Here is a 16,531-nt window from a genome sequence, read left to right on the forward strand (position 1 = left end):
TTCTCAAGAATTATGAAATATAGTTGGTAATGCTCTCTGCCTCAATTTAAAATTCAGTTTGAAACTAGTTTTTAACATTTTCGTTTCATTCGTTATTTCTTTATTAAGTGATGAATTATATTAAAATTATTTTTTTAACTCGTTTTATCCTCATTTGGTCCAACAACGTGTATGAATAACCTATTAATTATTATGTTGTTCCTCAAACAGAAAATACGATACTGCTTTAGTTTCTTTTTACGTTTTTGTTATTTTTTTTACGGATGTACGCCTTAGTGGGGAAAAAATTGCTTCCTCTTCGAGGAAATTCTCTGTGATAGGTTCGAAAACGAGTTTTTGAACTAGGCGTCATAAGAAAATTTGATTTTCTATTTGTAAACTAATTTAAATACTCACAAATTTCTATTTGTGTGATAGTGAATGAGTATGTGAGTGTATTTATGAGGGTAAAAGTGTAACGAGTGCAGAAATTATTTCGAAAACGAGATGTCGAATGAAACTGTACCTTTTGAAGATTGTCGTAATTACGAGATCGGAAAAACTTAATCGGTCATTGGCCTGAAAAAAATTTCTTCTCAACTTTTTGGTTTTCCATCATACCCTCTTTTATTTTTTACATTTTTCAGTTTTTCGTGATCTTAAAAATCATTTATCGAAAAAACTGAGGGCAAGTATCAACAAAGAACAGTTTATCTTCAATTAATTTTTTGAAGGTATTTGATTTGTCGGTATTTTTTCATACGGTTTAAGTAGTTTTTTATAGACATTTGAGTGTTGCGATAAAGCTTTAAAATAAGGTAAAAATGTAGTATTGTGTTGAGTAGCCGTTCATTTAATTATATTTAAAATTTCAATAGATTGAAATTCTTGAAAGTTGATCTAGATAATATTCAAAGTTTGCGCTTGCTTCGCGAAGGGAAATAGGTAACTCTTATTTTATTATTCATGAGCAAAAGCAGTGAAACCATTTTAAATGCACGGCATTTTTTCTTTACGTGTGACTTTTTTCGATGCACGTTGCCCGTCTCATTGGAACGCAATATTATTTGAAGTATTTCCATGAATAATTTTATAACTCATCTGACTTCATTGAGATTTTTATGAAATTTATTTCCATGCGATGATTATTCACAATTTGTTAAGAAATGAAGAAGTATTGTTTCATTAATACTTATTTGTTTTTATTTATTTTTTCAATATTCTTAAAAATGATTTTTTTTACTCGCAAGCCCGGTGAGTGATTTCTTCTATAATAAGTCCAAACTGCTATACTAAATCAGTGGTATTGAAGTAGGTCACTAGCGTATCGTGCTCTTTTTGAATTACAATTTTCTTTGACACGTCGAAAATATTTCAGATTTCCACTTTTAAGCAAAGTTTGAGCTTTTTGTCCTTGAAAGATTTTCGTTTGACCGACTCAGCTTTTGAAATTGTTAACATTTACTACTTACTGTTGTGTCATAAAAGATAATTTATAAAAATTTTTTTGTCGGATTTGGGGTAAAAAATTTACTTTTCATAAATAGAAAAACTCGAAATGACATTTTCGCAATAGTTTGTAGCAGCAGTTATATTTTTAATGTATCTACGGTGAACAAAAATGATTTACTATGCACAAGCTTTTTTCCCATTTCTTTTTTTACAAAGAAGGAGCACGCCAGTAAGTGAGCAATACGCATTCGAGTATGCGTGTGTGTGTGTATGTGCATGTAAGTGTAGATATTATACCCCTCCAGCAGTAGTTATTAGCTTTACAGAGGCACAGACGGGCGCGCGCGCACCTATAAGGGTAGAAAGGAGAGAGAGAGAGAGAAAGAGAGAGAAAGCAGAGAGCGCGGGTTGGTCTTCGAACTCGCAGCAGCAGTAGTAGCAGCAGCAGCAGTCGTCAGCAGGCCAGAGATAACAGTCTGCATTGCGCAGCCGACTCGGTTCAAAGCCAGCGACGCAGGAGGTCTATTTCGCAGCTGCTGCTCCGCGACAAGCCGTATATGCAGGACACGTAAGGGCAAAGCCAAACATATACAGAAGCGCGCTCATCGCTTTCGACGATAATACGTGAGGTCCTGCGAGCGCGACGCGTCTTAGCCTCTCGTCACGGCATTATTTTGGGGTAAGCGACTTTTATTATCAATCCATGTTTCGATATATGCTGCGATCTCCCTACGATCCTTTACGAGCCAGTTTTGAGATATTTTTTTAAACGATTTCGCATGACAATGCTATTTTTAGGTTAAAATCGTGCCTATTTTCAGCTTTTTCGAGCTTTTATTTATTATATATGCCAATTGCAGGGATGAAATTATGTAACAATGATTCAGAAATAAAACGAGCTTTTTTTCTATACTATATATCGAGGCTCTTATAGAAATGCATAAAGGAACATTTCAACTTTGATTCCTCGTTTAAAATTTAAGCGTGAAATTAGTGAACCAGACTGTACCAATATACATAAGTGAAATGACACAATTTCCAATAATACCAGATAATTTTGTATTTTTAAAGTATTATAATATGTTATATCCTTTTATACTCATTGGAATAATCATGTCAGCTTTTGAAAGGATTTTCCACAAAACGAGATGGAAACTCAAAGCTTGTATAAAAATTATAATAATTCGAAGTAGCAAAGTCGATACAAAAGCTTCACTTGACTCAATGGAACAATTATCAAAAGCCGGGTTACTCTGAATAACGCATTTGAAAACATGATATGCAACCAGAAGCTCGGGAGACAAAAAGATCAAAAGAGATTTAAGCATTGACATTGATTTCTTGCCGCTTTTCAAAAAGTAATTCCTTCGTGGCATGTGCAAATAAGCTTTTCTGATTGATAGCTCTGAACATGTGTGTGTGTTTGTGTGTCTGTGTGTGGTGTATGTGTGCGAGGCACGCGGAAAATCATTATTTACTGCCTGGCGCCAAGCCGTGGCACGTACATACATTTTAATGTAAATTCGAAAATCGCAATAGAGCGAAACTTGTCTAATCAAGCGATCGGGGTGAACTGCACAGCTAAATTTAGCGGCTTTGGCGGTGGGAGAGAAAAAAAAATGTTATAAAATTTCAGCCGAGCTATGTATTAAATTTATGTTTCAGCGTCACATACCAGGGGCAGTATAACATGCGTCGATAAAATATATCGGCCATGAAACGTCGTATTCGTGTATACGCCTCTAGAATTTATTAAAACTCGGCAATCAAGCGAAAACTTCAAAATCGAACTTGTTTTTATTCTGTTTCTGCCAAAACATTCGATATACGCCAAGTTCAGGCGCGCGCTCGGACTATATTACATACACTCGCCGTCATCTGCCTGGCTGAAGGAGCAAACGAAGGAGACAAGGCAAATTTTTGCCATACTTCTCTTTCCACTTTAGGACTCTCTTTCGAAAAGCCAATAAACTTCTCACCATTCAAGTTTGTGAGCTAGGCAGCGTCTTGGAACGGCAGCTCGATAGCCCATCAAGCTTTTGCTCGAATGTCTCGGCACACATACGAAGAAAATCGTAAAGTCTCGGCTTATATATATACGTATTTAGAGCCAATCTCCGCTGACAAGCTCAATATTTATCTAACTCCTAGGTACACGCGCTTCTTTTTGTATGTATAGAGCAAGAGAGATAAAGAGAGGAAAGAGGACAGCGAGATTCATGAACAAAGAAAATAAACCGATACAGGAAGTTAGAGTAGGAGGAGACGAAGAGAAAAAATAAGAAGAAGCATGGCTCAGGTTATATAGATGCGCACACGGAGAGCAAAGAGACTGAACAACAAGCCTGATGCTGCAAGCTCGCACGTGCGAAAGTGATAAAGGTGGAAAGCCAGTTCAGCCGCTCTAGTATACTGGCAACATAGCTGGAGTTAAACACGCTGAAGGAAGGGAGGAATCGTACCTACACTTGTACGAATACACACACACAGACGTACTCGCGTACAGTCGTAGAAAGAGAGAGAGAGAGAGAGGTCTAGGCTTGTGCCGCCAAGCATCGATTATGTTCCGCACTAGAAAGGGAGAGAGAGCAAAGCAGGAGAGATAGAGAGACAATGAGTGGGAGGCGTGAATGCGGGCTCTGCTAGTTTTGCCAGGTGAAGGGACGGTGGAAAGAGATGGAGAGCCAGAGATATCGATCGCAACGTACATGATAAAACCTTTTTGAGGAATGCGACTACATGCGTGGTTACGAGGTGCGAAAAAGCTCAAATATGCCGTTTACACCGAGCGAATTTTCCTTACACTATCGACGCACTTGCTGAAACAAGCGAAAATCTGGACATTGATTTCTCACTTTTTTTTCATCAACGATGTGTGTTGGCTGGCGAGATTAGGAGTTGAGTTATATATGTGCACGTTTTGTCAAAGATTCGACGATTGATGTATAGTTTGGACGAAAAAAGAGGGATCGACCGATTGGATTGATGCGCGCGTAGGGCTTTTGTGTCGCGCAAGCTCCTACGCTCAACTACTCTGAATTGCCCGCACGAATAATTTTAGAGCAGTATTTTTCGTACCCTTTTTTTTTCGTTTTGAAAACCATTTGAACGAGACAAGAATACAAGAGACGATTCGTTTTTTGCGGTGGCGCGTTTCTCTCTATGTACATATATACGTAGTTCTCGAGGATAAAGCGCTCCTACGTAAAGAGTATTTTATTTTATTTTTTACTTTAGGTCTTCAACTTTTGTAAATACAGCACACGCAGCGCGAATAAATAAAGTTCGCTGTATTATGAGCACTTGTACAAGTGCATTCCATCTTGCTATTGCAATTACAAGTGCGAAACTGAACAATTTTTTATTCTCATTTTAATTCTCAACTTTTACTTCTTTCGTTTGACGCTGAAGTTATTTCAACTTAATTGGCGCATTCGTTGAAAAAATATTCGGAAGGATCTCATTTGGCTGTCTTATTAAGCTTTGCAAAGTTAAATTATGATCGAGCTAATCTGATTTTTCCCTGTATTTGCATGTACGCTACTACGTGGCTGTGTGGCATCATCCGCTTATCAAAATTAGGAAGTTTTAAAGTGTCTCGATGGTACAGTATGTAAAAAAGTGACAAGTTTAACAAAACATAACATTCTTTTATAAAAATGGTGAATTTTACTCACAAGGAAACTCATTGATATCCGGAACTAAAATCTTTTCAAAAATTATTATGGCAACTTCTTTCTGACTTTTGAATAGCGGTATTTTTTCTTTTGATCCAATGGAACCGTAAGACCCTCCTCTAAAATATTTTTTTGTTATTAAAAATCATTCTGAATTTTTTTTCTATGTAAGGAAGGACCAAAAAAAGCAAAGAACAAAAAATTTTTTAAGTTGAGCAAATATACAGTGGTCGCCGCTTAAGAGAATTGTGTTTAATAGATTACGCCGGTTATCAAAAATCCTAACACTGATTTTCCTGTATCCTTATACATGTAAAATTCACCGCTTAAGTGAATAAACTTTTCGGTTAATAGGATCAAATTTAGTTTGAAATCGATGTTTACATTCAATATTATTGTCGATTCTCATAGCACCGACGGTATTACATATTCATAGCAATTAATTGTGTTAGCGTTACAAGAATGGAAAAATCGATTATAACGACTGGATAGATGTTGACGAATGTCCAGAAACCACAGAAAACCAACAGACAATAAAATATGCCAAAAATTTGACACAGATGACTAAAAAATTAAAGAGAAAGATGATATTATAGAACCCGTACCTAGTAATACAGAAATGTTTAAGGCACTACAAGTATTGAAAAGAGGAGTTCAACAATCCTTTGATTAGTACTGCAAATTTGAAAAATTCATTTCCAATGTAATTGACAAAAAGAAAAACAAACTAAGATTATTGACTATTTTATTAGATCATAATGGTGTCACAAATGATTGGGATAAATATTTAATAATAAATCATTTATTATAATAATGCATAATTTCTCGGATTCAAAGTTATTGCAATACCTATCGGATAGTAGAATGATACGCTTAATAGAATGAAAATTTTTGTCCCGTAGTGATTCTCTCAAGCGGCGACCACTGTACATATGAATTTTTTCAGAATTTTAATAACCGTCTACAATCCTTTTCCAGAGGTCTCTGAAATCTGCTAAAGCTCAATAAATAAATAAAAACATTTTTTTAGTACAGAGTGCTCAAAATTATGTTTCTAAAGATTTTGGTTCTTTATCATAAGAGTTGTCTTCATGAGTTAACAAAAAATCAAACTTTTGACAAAAATTTATTTCAAAAAGACTCAGAACTAAACGAAAATTTGGAGTTTGCCGTAACATTTATCTAATTTTTTTATAAAAAGCCTTTAAATATTTTTGCTTTGTACTTATTTTTGCGAAGTATTTATCATAATATTTTCGAAAAAAATGTTTAAAATTTTGTATTTAGTCACGGATCTCGTGATATTTTCAAGTATATGTATAACATCTTGCATAAATATAAAGTCACACTTTTCAAAAGAGGTGAATATTTTAAATACCCACTGCTGGCGAAGAGGAAATGTTATGATTTTGTGTCGCTGGTTGCCAGGGAACATTGAGCTATGTAGACTTGCCAAACTCACTTGTATTACATGCATACGTATACAGTTTTCGAATTCTCCGTGAAAATCTCTTGAAAACGTGGGAGATACGTAGTAGCGGGTCACATGTATATTTCAAGCATTAGCCCCACAACATGGTATGGTATGTTCACTTGGTATCGAGCTTATGCCTGCTTGTAGTATATGCACCATGCATATTTGAATAGCAGCCACCACTTGAATAGCGATCATAATTTTTGAATTTTTGGCTAACCAAACGTCTCTCCCTTATTGATGCTTTTTGCCTCGGGTTCGTCGCATTCATCGATCAGATTCTTTTCAGGTGGGGTAAAATAAATCTAAAATATAAATGAATAATATATAAATGTAATAGAAACATGTGGCATTGTTTTTTGCATCTCTATAATAAAATCGTCAATGTATTCGCGCTCGTTTCTGTAACGTCGATGTTTACCGCTTCTGCCAGCGAGTAAGGCATTGAGTTCGCCGTTAAAGCCAGGCTTGATGCTGCTGCAGCAACGCAACGATCCATTTACGAAGCGGGGCAGCAAGAGAAACCCCCGCGGCTAGCAATAACTTTTTAACCGAATCACTTTTGCACGTTTTTCTATACGTATATATCTTGTTTTTTTTCACCTGGACGCGCCGTTCTCTCTCGCTTCGATGAAAGCTTGCAAGAAGCGTTGTTGCAGATATTCTAGACGATAACGGTTATTGACGGCATTAAAATCTTGATGTATGCATACACCTTGTCTACCTGCAGTCACTTTTTTTGTCGTTGATTCAGAGCATACGTATAAAAGCTCGTAGTTAAAATATACCTTTGCACTAGCTGGAAGAAAAAAAAAAGAAAGCGGCAACGAACAAAAGCAATTAATTTTATGATTATCTCGCGAATGTACAGCACACGTATATATATAAAGCTCGAACAGGTGCCATAGCATCGCGCACTCTTAGTGTTTATTTTAGTGTACATTTATGTATTATGTGTATGTAGAGTATGAGTGTGTGTATACAACATCTTATAACGCCTTTTACAGAATGTGGGACAGAACAAACATGGCGTCGTCGCCGACGTTGACCCTGCCGCTGTTACTACTTTCGCCGCTGTTGCTGCTCGGATGTATCTGCATTTTCGCCGAGGGTGAGTGCACTAGTTTTATCTCTCGCGTCGGCTCTAAGCATGCACCATCGTCCCTCTTTCCGTCGTCGACGTCGTCAAACGCTCTTTTACTTTTTCCTTTTCCCACCCCTCATCCCCTTGAGTCCCTTTCTCTGATGAAAATGTACTTACTTAGTTATATGGCTCGCTACTGCTATACACAGTGCCGCGAAGCTGCAACTTGGATCTTTTCCCCTCCTTCTGGGCATGTAAAAGAGCTACTCACCGGAGAATGGGAGATGCATGCAAGTCGACGAGAGTCCGACTTTTTCATTAAATTATGATGCTTCGTTTGGGTTGAAACGAATTTTTCCTTGCATTTTCATATCTTTGATCGCGTTATTCTGTATAACCGATAGCCCAGCTCTTTATTAACTTTACTCGCTCTTAGAAAGAAATTTTATTGTTTGCAACAGTAGGGTAGCATTTTTCGCGTCAAAAAAAGAAAAATGGAAATGAAAGAATGACGGATTCTTTGTTAGCATCGTCATTTTACTTGCCATTTATGAGTTATTATATGAAGTGGAGTTTGATTAAATTCTGGCATCTTACTGATATCATGGTAATGAAGTTTATAACGATGAATAATAATTTTCGTTTAGTGAAGTTGTGTACGCATAAATATAATGCGCGCACAAGTAAAATGAGAAGGGGCATCAAGCCCATTTTTGCATGCTTGACAGCACTTCAATTTCAACGTTTGCTGGCATAAACGCAGCTTTCGAAGTCTCGAGGCAAGCCTCGTGCAAGCGTGAGACGCGCTGTATATAATACTTGCACATTATACGTGTTCGCGTGTACCGACGGCTTTTTGCGCTATTTGTCTGTGTACGTTGGCTTAATTGTGTTCGTACGTTTATTTTGGCTCTGTGATGCTTGCGCGCGTTCATATAATTAATGCGCGGTGACGATGGCGTTGCGTTGCCCCACACAGTATATGCACGCTCGCACGGAGACAATATGCCGCGCGTGCCTTGCTGCCGTCTCTCTCTCTCTGCAACAGACACACGTAAGTTTAATTAAAACAATTTTCCAGTGCTTTCGATATGCAACCCTGCTTCTCTGACGGCATATAATCATTCTGGATTTTTATGACTGCCTGACCACAATGAGGTGACGCATCGTTTGCGAGTCCGAGTGTAAATTATTTATATCTATCGAAACATACAAGCGGATCATTTTCATATGCGCGCGAGCATATTTATACTTGTATCGTGTAGATCGACTCTCGCGTGTTCATGCGAAACTTGCGCAACGAGTCTCGCGTTTATGTATACAAAGACCTATGTATATTTATCGCCGGGAAACAATCAAATCCGACACAGTCGAAGGAATTCTTACAAACTTCGTGTCGCGGCGTCGAGAGAAAAAACGATGCACAAAAAACTCAACAGCGTGTATTCCCATTGAAAAACCGACGCTGCATTCATCTTTATTTTCGTCGTATACGTATACGTATGCAAGCCTGGATGGCTGCGAACGCGATGCGCGCATATACATGATAGACGGCGCGTATATAAAAGAGGCGAACGAAAAAAAGCTCGGAGAATTGAAACGAGGACGACCAAGATATAACGCGCTACGAATTGTACACTATGTATACCACCGACACAGGTATAACGGGTAAGGAAAGAGAGAGAAGAGAGAGAATGTCGCTTCGGTGCGTATGTTCTCGTCTAGCGCGCAATATTAAAAACTTGCGCAACGATATAGAGAACGGCTCGCGTGCGAGGATGCCTCGCATTGTTTCCCGCGCGCTCGCAAGCTCGAGAGCTTTTTCATTCTGTCTCTTGTTCTCGAGGGCCCGAGAGCCAAATATTCTCGCAAGCTGCTACTGCCGCTCCGAGTATGAATGCGCAGTATTTGATGATGTGTTATTAAAGGTAATTCAAATAGAGCCGCTTCATATGTGGATATAACAGCTCTGTGCTCTGCAAGCAATTCTAACTCCTTCAGTAACACACTTTTACCGAAATTTTCATGTCAATTTTCGTCTATCAAGACTCCATATATTCTTGTATCAAAGTTGATGGATTACATTTTTATATTTGAAATGCTGTATTGAGCTTAATATATGGTCGACTATTAATTAGATATTCTCGTGTAAAATAAAATGGGCATTCGATTGCTTACAACGATACAATTGCTTCGCAATATTTTAAATCGTTAAAATCAAGTCGTTATTTTTATACATTGAAAAATCCCTGTTATAACCGACGAGAAAATGCAATTGAAGTAGAATGAATTTTTTTTTTATTTTTCGTTCATCAAATTCAGCTGGTACGAATGATGGCACGGCGGCAACGAAAGCTCTTCAACAATCGATGCTGGAACGTGCGGAGGCTTGGCTGTGGTCTGAGCGAGACCGCGAGGCTGGCTGGGGTAACGAGACCCAACGCGTCCTCTTGGCACTGCGACTGACTCAATTGTCTCGCGATGTCGACGAAGCACCCCCGGCAAGTTTGGATATGCAACTTAGCGCGAAACGCCTTGAACTCGAAATTGTACTACAATTATGGAGGTAAGCAGTTTATCTTCCCAAGAGTGCGTTTAAGGAAATCGAGTGTTGTTTTTTTACATTTTTTACTTTATTTGTCGTTTCACAATGCAGTAATTTTTTTCATACAAAATATCCAATATCACCTCGTTGCTTATTTTAACGCGTATTCCATTATCAGATCGTATCTACTGAAGATTATAAGCGCACATGCGTCGATGTTAATATGTATACTAACCACTTGATTGTGTCGCTGTATATTTACGCTGTATTTTAATTATATCGACTGTAATAAACTAATTAATTATATAAAGCTGCATTTGCGTCATGTTATGTATACATACATGAAAGTAGCATTGAACGTTTCATAGTTTCCAAATTTATTATTCACAAATAACAATGCGTTCTACGAAATTGACGAGAGCAGCTAATCAATGGAAAATTACCACGGCTTCTATCCAATTTTACGCTGCACAAATGTACTAATTAAGTTGTTATTGTATCGCATATCTAATTTACTTGTATCTGTACGTATAGACACCGAGACATCGGAGGTTCACCTCTGAGACTCGCCCGATACACGATTGCTTTGAACGCAATGTGTATGGATCCGCGACAATTTTACGGTCACGACTTGATAGGCACTCTGCAGCATCGCGAGACACCGACTGATTACGAATTCACTCTGTCCGCCTTAGCCGCCTGCAACGCGCAAGCTCACGTGCGAAAGCGACAGATGCGAAGGCTCCTCGATATAGCTCACACAGCTCAGGACCACACTATAGGTAAGTCTATAATTTCTTCCTACCTCATTTATTTTTATTACTAATAACTTGCATACAATGAAACATTATCATCAAAACATTAATTCTTCTTCTTTCCATTGAGGAATGATTTTATTTTTATGTTCAAGTATTCAAGTAATTGTTCAGAGTTAATTTAAACTGTTTGATTTTTTATTTCACTTTCACTGATTGTAAAAAGTTCAAGTATTTTCATTACCACTACCAATCCTTACTTTAATCGTCATTTTAAATATAAAAACTGGCGTGATACAGCGCTTAAAATTTCAGGTGAAATAATACTATTAAAATCGATAAAGCATTTAAATTTACTGTGTAATATAGTTAAATTTACTATGTAGTGTATGTATAGACGTGGTAAATATTCGAACCGCAAATAATCTACTAACAGAATGGAATTAAGTACTACCTGGAGATTATCCTAATTAGTAATGCAAATAGAAATTATTGTTTCGCATTGTATATGTCAATTTCGTTAATCTACATGAATAATATTGTTGAATTATTTCGGTGATTATTCATTTACAATGCACATATTATGTAAATATTTAATCATTAAGCCTTTTAAAAAATACTTTCAATATAAATTGAAAACTAGACATTTATATTTTGACATTGAATTTTAGATACTGTTGCCATGTGCATAATGACGTTAAGATGCATCGTTCAGGATCATCGACATCGCAATCTGCAGCATTTTGTGCGCAAGCCATCATTGAATTTGGCCCAACGTCAATTACGTGACGGAAGTTTTGGGGACCTGCGCTCTACGGCTTTGGCTCTACAAGCCCTGGAAGAAGTCGAGAATGAACCCCTCAATAATTGGAATAAAACAGCGGCTATAAACTGGCTATCTAGAAGACAGAGAGACGATGGTTCTTTTGAAGGTGATTTAAGAAATACAGCGGAAGTAGTGGCAGCATTGGCACCAAGGAAACTATCAAGTATCAGAATGCTTGATTGTGGTGAAGAATTGGCTGGCAATGGTCAAGTCACTAAAATAATTGGTATTAATGGTCAGTCAAATTTACACAATTATTTTTAAATGAAGCATATTCCAATAAGATATATAATGCAAGTTTTGTCGGCACATATACTGCCGCTCAATCGCTTTTGTCATAAATCTTAGCGAAAATGAGTAAACTTCAAAGTGTCATAGCTCCGTCTAAAAAGTCGGATCGAAATTTTGAAAAAACAATTCGAAAGGTATTTTCAAGTACTCTATTTTAATATAATTTTTTTAAGGTTTATTCTTTACTCGCCGATTATTATTAACAATTAACGAATCGAAAATATTGTTTTTTTGTCTTGGCTATTTCTTTTGACACTTTAGTTAAAGAAGTCGTAGAAACATTCTGGGCCAAGAGATTTATAGGGTTTTACAAGACCTTTAAATATATATTTTTTTAAATTATTCTACGTGCATTTTACCCCGAGATACGACTGTTTTACTATACCCTAATATTAAATTTTCCAGAATATTTATATAATAATAGAGTACTTGTAAATACCTTTCGAATGGTGTTTTCAAAATTTCGATCCGATCTTTTTAGACCGAGCTAAAACAAGAACTTTGAAGTTTACTCATTTTTGCTAAGGAATGGCAAAAGTGATTGAGCGGCAGTATATCTAATATGAACATTTCGCGTATTTTATAGATCAGTTTCTAATGCGATCGCTATTTTATACTTCGTTTATTTATTATCATTGAAGCTATATTTATTTTTAAAAATGTTTTTAAAGGGGGTGAAACATCACAGCCTACGAATAGTCAATATGTTCCAAGTTCAACCGGTCTACCAATCTCGTCACCTCATCAATCGACTGTGATTCCAAGTGTTAGCTCCGACTTTTTCAGCACAGCAATAAATAAAGAAGCAACTGTGACAAGCTCTTATGTCATAACTCGTCCTCAAAACCCCCTGGTTAATGTTACATATACATTGTGGGTCGGAAGCGATGTCAATGAGATTCACAATTTATCACTCCAGGCGCCAAAAAATGAAACCTTTTATGAAGTTATGGTACTAGCCGCCCAACGATCGACTGATTTTACATTTTCAGCTTATGAATGGCCTAATGGTCATTACGTACACACTTTAGCAGGTTACAAAGAGGAACCGATGTCTTACCATTACTGGCTACTCTACAGATTGCCTTCGCCACCAGAACCATCATCTCCACCAGGAAATCAACTTGTTGCGCCAGGAGGTAACAATCTTTAAGTAATTTTAGTAAAATGCTCAAATTTAAAATCGATCGATTTTTTCAATTACAGGTGTTGATGATTTACAAATCAGTGACGGAGAACATTATCTTTTCTGGTACAAAAAGCTTTAAGTGACTAAAGCCGTGAGAAACATTAGAAGAAAGGCAGCTAAATACGGTATTAAAACGAAAACGAATAAATCTATGTTTGAAAATAAAATAATTAAGTAAATATTAGAAAGTGAAAATAAGTGAGATGGAAGGAGAAAATACATTTGATGAAAGATGATAAAAAATTAGTCTATATAAAAGAAAAAATTATTATGAATATTATTGCTCAAAAATGTATCTAAGTGCAACAATAGAACAAATGGATATTATTGTAACAAACATAATGACAAAGAGGTTTACGCCATGACACAGAGGTATTATAATGATAATAATTACAATGTATCGAATGATACTATTAAATGTATAAAAATTATATTATTCAATTGTATCAAGCGATAAAGCATAATGTTTTTTATGAACTGCAATACACAACTATCTTGTGATTACTAGTACATATGTATATTGAATAAAATAATAAGTAATTTAATAAACACGAAATAAAAGTTTTTCCATTGAGACGTGAATCAGGAAAATGCTATCAATATAGAATTATAGTAAACTTCATATAACCAATTAAAATGTTCTATTTAATTTTATTCCATACAACGTAACTAAAAAAAATCCATGTCTGTGGTGAAAAATTCAATTTTATTACCGCCAACTAAACGATAGTAGATCCCAATAAAAGCTTTTTCGAAGGATTAAAATTTGATTTCGTTATTAGGAAGTAATTTATAGTGCACATTAGTGAAAATGTTATGAAAATAGCCCCCAGTATACCCTCCCTGTAACTTATCATTTTCACCGGTATAAATAAACCTTCACATCACCGGTATTGAATTCAATATTAATTTCAATAGACAGGAATTGCCTTATGTCATTGATGCTAACCTATGGTGATCTGAAGAGGATATATACAATTTTTATTACTCCTCCATATGTTCGATTTTCTTCGCAATGCTGTCAGCCAACCTGCTTTAAGGTGATGCCTTGGCCACAATTTTTACCGACCGAGCACAGAAAATGTATATTTTCGTAAATTTTTTTCCAGGCTGATTTTCGAAAAACGGCTCTGTGGAGCCCTCCGTATTGATGCTGTGAACAACTGCACCAAATTTCAGCCAATTTCATCGGGTAGTTTTTCCGGAAAACAGGATCAAACTTTTTTATCCTACAAACAGTAATCAAAAATTTCGATCCTGTTTTCCGGGAAAACTACCCGATGAAATTGGCTGAAATTTGGTGCAGTTGTTCACAGCAACAATACGGAGGGCTCCACAGAGCCGTTTTTCGAAAATCGGCCTGGAAAGAAAGTTACGAAAATATACATTTTCTGTGCTCGGTCGGTAAAAATTGTGGCCGAGGCATCACCTTAACAAAATGGTGTTGCTATGGCTTGTTGATCCGATACGTTCAATCCAGCGACTTGGCTACGATGCAATGCAGTCATGCTAAACGATCTACGTGCTTTGCATTAATATTGGTTAATACTCTAAACAGTTAATAACGTTTCCACCGGGTAATCATTGGTGTCCACAACAGCATTAGGACTACGAGTAGTGGTCAAGTTGTAATTTTTAGATTGGAATGCTATAAACCTCTATGGTACCTGAAATACAAATTTTAAATCTAATTATGTGAGAGTAAAACGTTTAGTAACTGATACGTGTAATATTTTATGAAGAGTGATATCAGTGCGACTAAACAAAGAGAGCGAAGGTTATAAAAGTGTTGGTTTGGTGTTGTGTCATTATTATCATGACTTTGTTGCAACGTTTGAAAAAAAACCAACGTTGATCGAACATTTTGCACTAACAGTTCACAATTTTTAATAATAGAAAAAAGCATATCAAGAAACGTTTGTCATTATTAATACTTAAGAACTGAGATAAACGTTTATAAAAAAAAACTTTATGATCCATTAAATTTTTTGTTAAAAACGTTTCATTATAAAGTTGTCCCAACTTCAATTAATTAAAAATTACACTGGCACACAACAAAATTGAAAAGTAAAGATTTAGAGATCGGACAACAAAATTGAAAAGTAAAGATTTAGAGATCGGACCTTATAGTGGAGACGCTAAACCCAAATCCGGCATTAGTTTTTCAAGATTGGCTAATTTTCAAGGACATTTGAAGGTAAGATTAAGAAAAAGTTTTTTAAAAAATCTGAAAAAATTCATACCAAGGTTTTTGAGGATGTTAAATCCAAATCTGAGGCCAGATGACTTCTATGAAGTCAGCTGTACCTTATAAATGATAAGCTGTGTCTGGATAGGGGCAGCTGTTTCTTCTTTTTTATCACAAAAACCTTGATATAGATTTTTCCGATGTTTTTATTACTTTTTCTCAATCTGGCCTTTAAATGAGCCAGTTCAGAAAAATTGATGCCGGAATTGGATTCAGTAACCCCTTAAGCCTTTCGGCTCTTTCGATGCCTCCTAGCAGCAAGATTTTAGTGGACAAAACAGAGCAAGATCGTGCCAGTTTGATTTTTATTCGGCACAATCCTATTTTGGCCCGCTATTCTGCGCGCAATACACGTCCTAAATATACCACAGTTGCAGAAAAGTCCCTGACTCTGTGCAAAGGCAATCCCATAAAATGCAAACCCATCATAATAAAGTGATACAAAGTAACAGGGTGAACTGTAAAATATGTTTTGTAAAAAGTTTCTCCTAGAACTCGTTACTCGTAATTAATTTTATCATTGATTTTCTCATTGTAAAAGGTTACAGCTATATTTTTAATAATGCAACGTGTTTCTAATGTACGTTTTAATGCTGTTTAAGCTCTTCACGCGCATAGGTTTCACCATAGTGAAATGATTTTGAAGCCCTCATTTGTTCACTTTGCCAATTTCAACTTTTATCGCTTGTAGGTATCAACAACATGTATTTAATAGAATATTCTTACGTTATTTTTTATTAATAGGGGAAATTTCTAAAGAATGCTACGCTTCACAGAACTTAATTAATCAACTTATTCATGTAGATGTAAATTTACCGTCAAATACCGTAACTATGAGCGATTTCGGGGATCAAGTCAAAAACAGTGTAATTTTTAGTAACCATCAAACAGTAACTAGATTTTCTTTGCATCTTGCATTTTCCTGATCGAGATAAATTTTCCAGTTTCCAGTAGATGTCACTACTATGACTACTCTAAAAATAGTTCGAGTTTAACATGCGTTGAGAATTG

At 36.2% G+C, this 16,531-nt stretch overlaps 1 protein-coding gene across 3 annotated transcripts; it reads left to right on the top strand.

The window, feature by feature from the left end:
* The first annotated feature begins 1,871 nt into the window (after positions 1-1,871).
* LOC106658694 (uncharacterized protein CG3556) lies at positions 1,872-13,909 on the top strand. 3 transcript variants are annotated; one of them, XM_014380776.2, is made up of 7 exons: positions 1,872-2,110; positions 7,590-7,693; positions 9,989-10,232; positions 10,746-10,993; positions 11,638-12,027; positions 12,755-13,222; positions 13,290-13,909. In XM_014380776.2, the coding sequence occupies exons 2-7, from the start codon at positions 7,591-7,593 to the stop codon at positions 13,349-13,351; spliced, it is 1,515 nt and encodes a 504-aa protein (XP_014236262.1). In that variant the 5' UTR covers positions 1,872-2,110; position 7,590; the 3' UTR covers positions 13,352-13,909. The 3 variants fall into 3 exon arrangements, with proteins under 3 accessions (XP_014236262.1, XP_014236279.1, XP_014236253.1); XM_014380793.2 differs by lacking the exon at positions 1,872-2,110 and adding an exon at positions 6,386-6,871; XM_014380767.2 differs by lacking the exons at positions 1,872-2,110; positions 7,590-7,693 and adding an exon at positions 8,581-8,720.
* Positions 13,910-16,531: the final 2,622 nt, after the last annotated feature.

This window comes from Trichogramma pretiosum, unplaced genomic scaffold, assembly GCF_000599845.2.
Source record: "Trichogramma pretiosum strain Unisexual culture from Peru unplaced genomic scaffold, Tpre_2.0 scaffold16, whole genome shotgun sequence".
Lineage (NCBI taxonomy): Eukaryota > Metazoa > Arthropoda > Insecta > Hymenoptera > Trichogrammatidae > Trichogramma > Trichogramma pretiosum.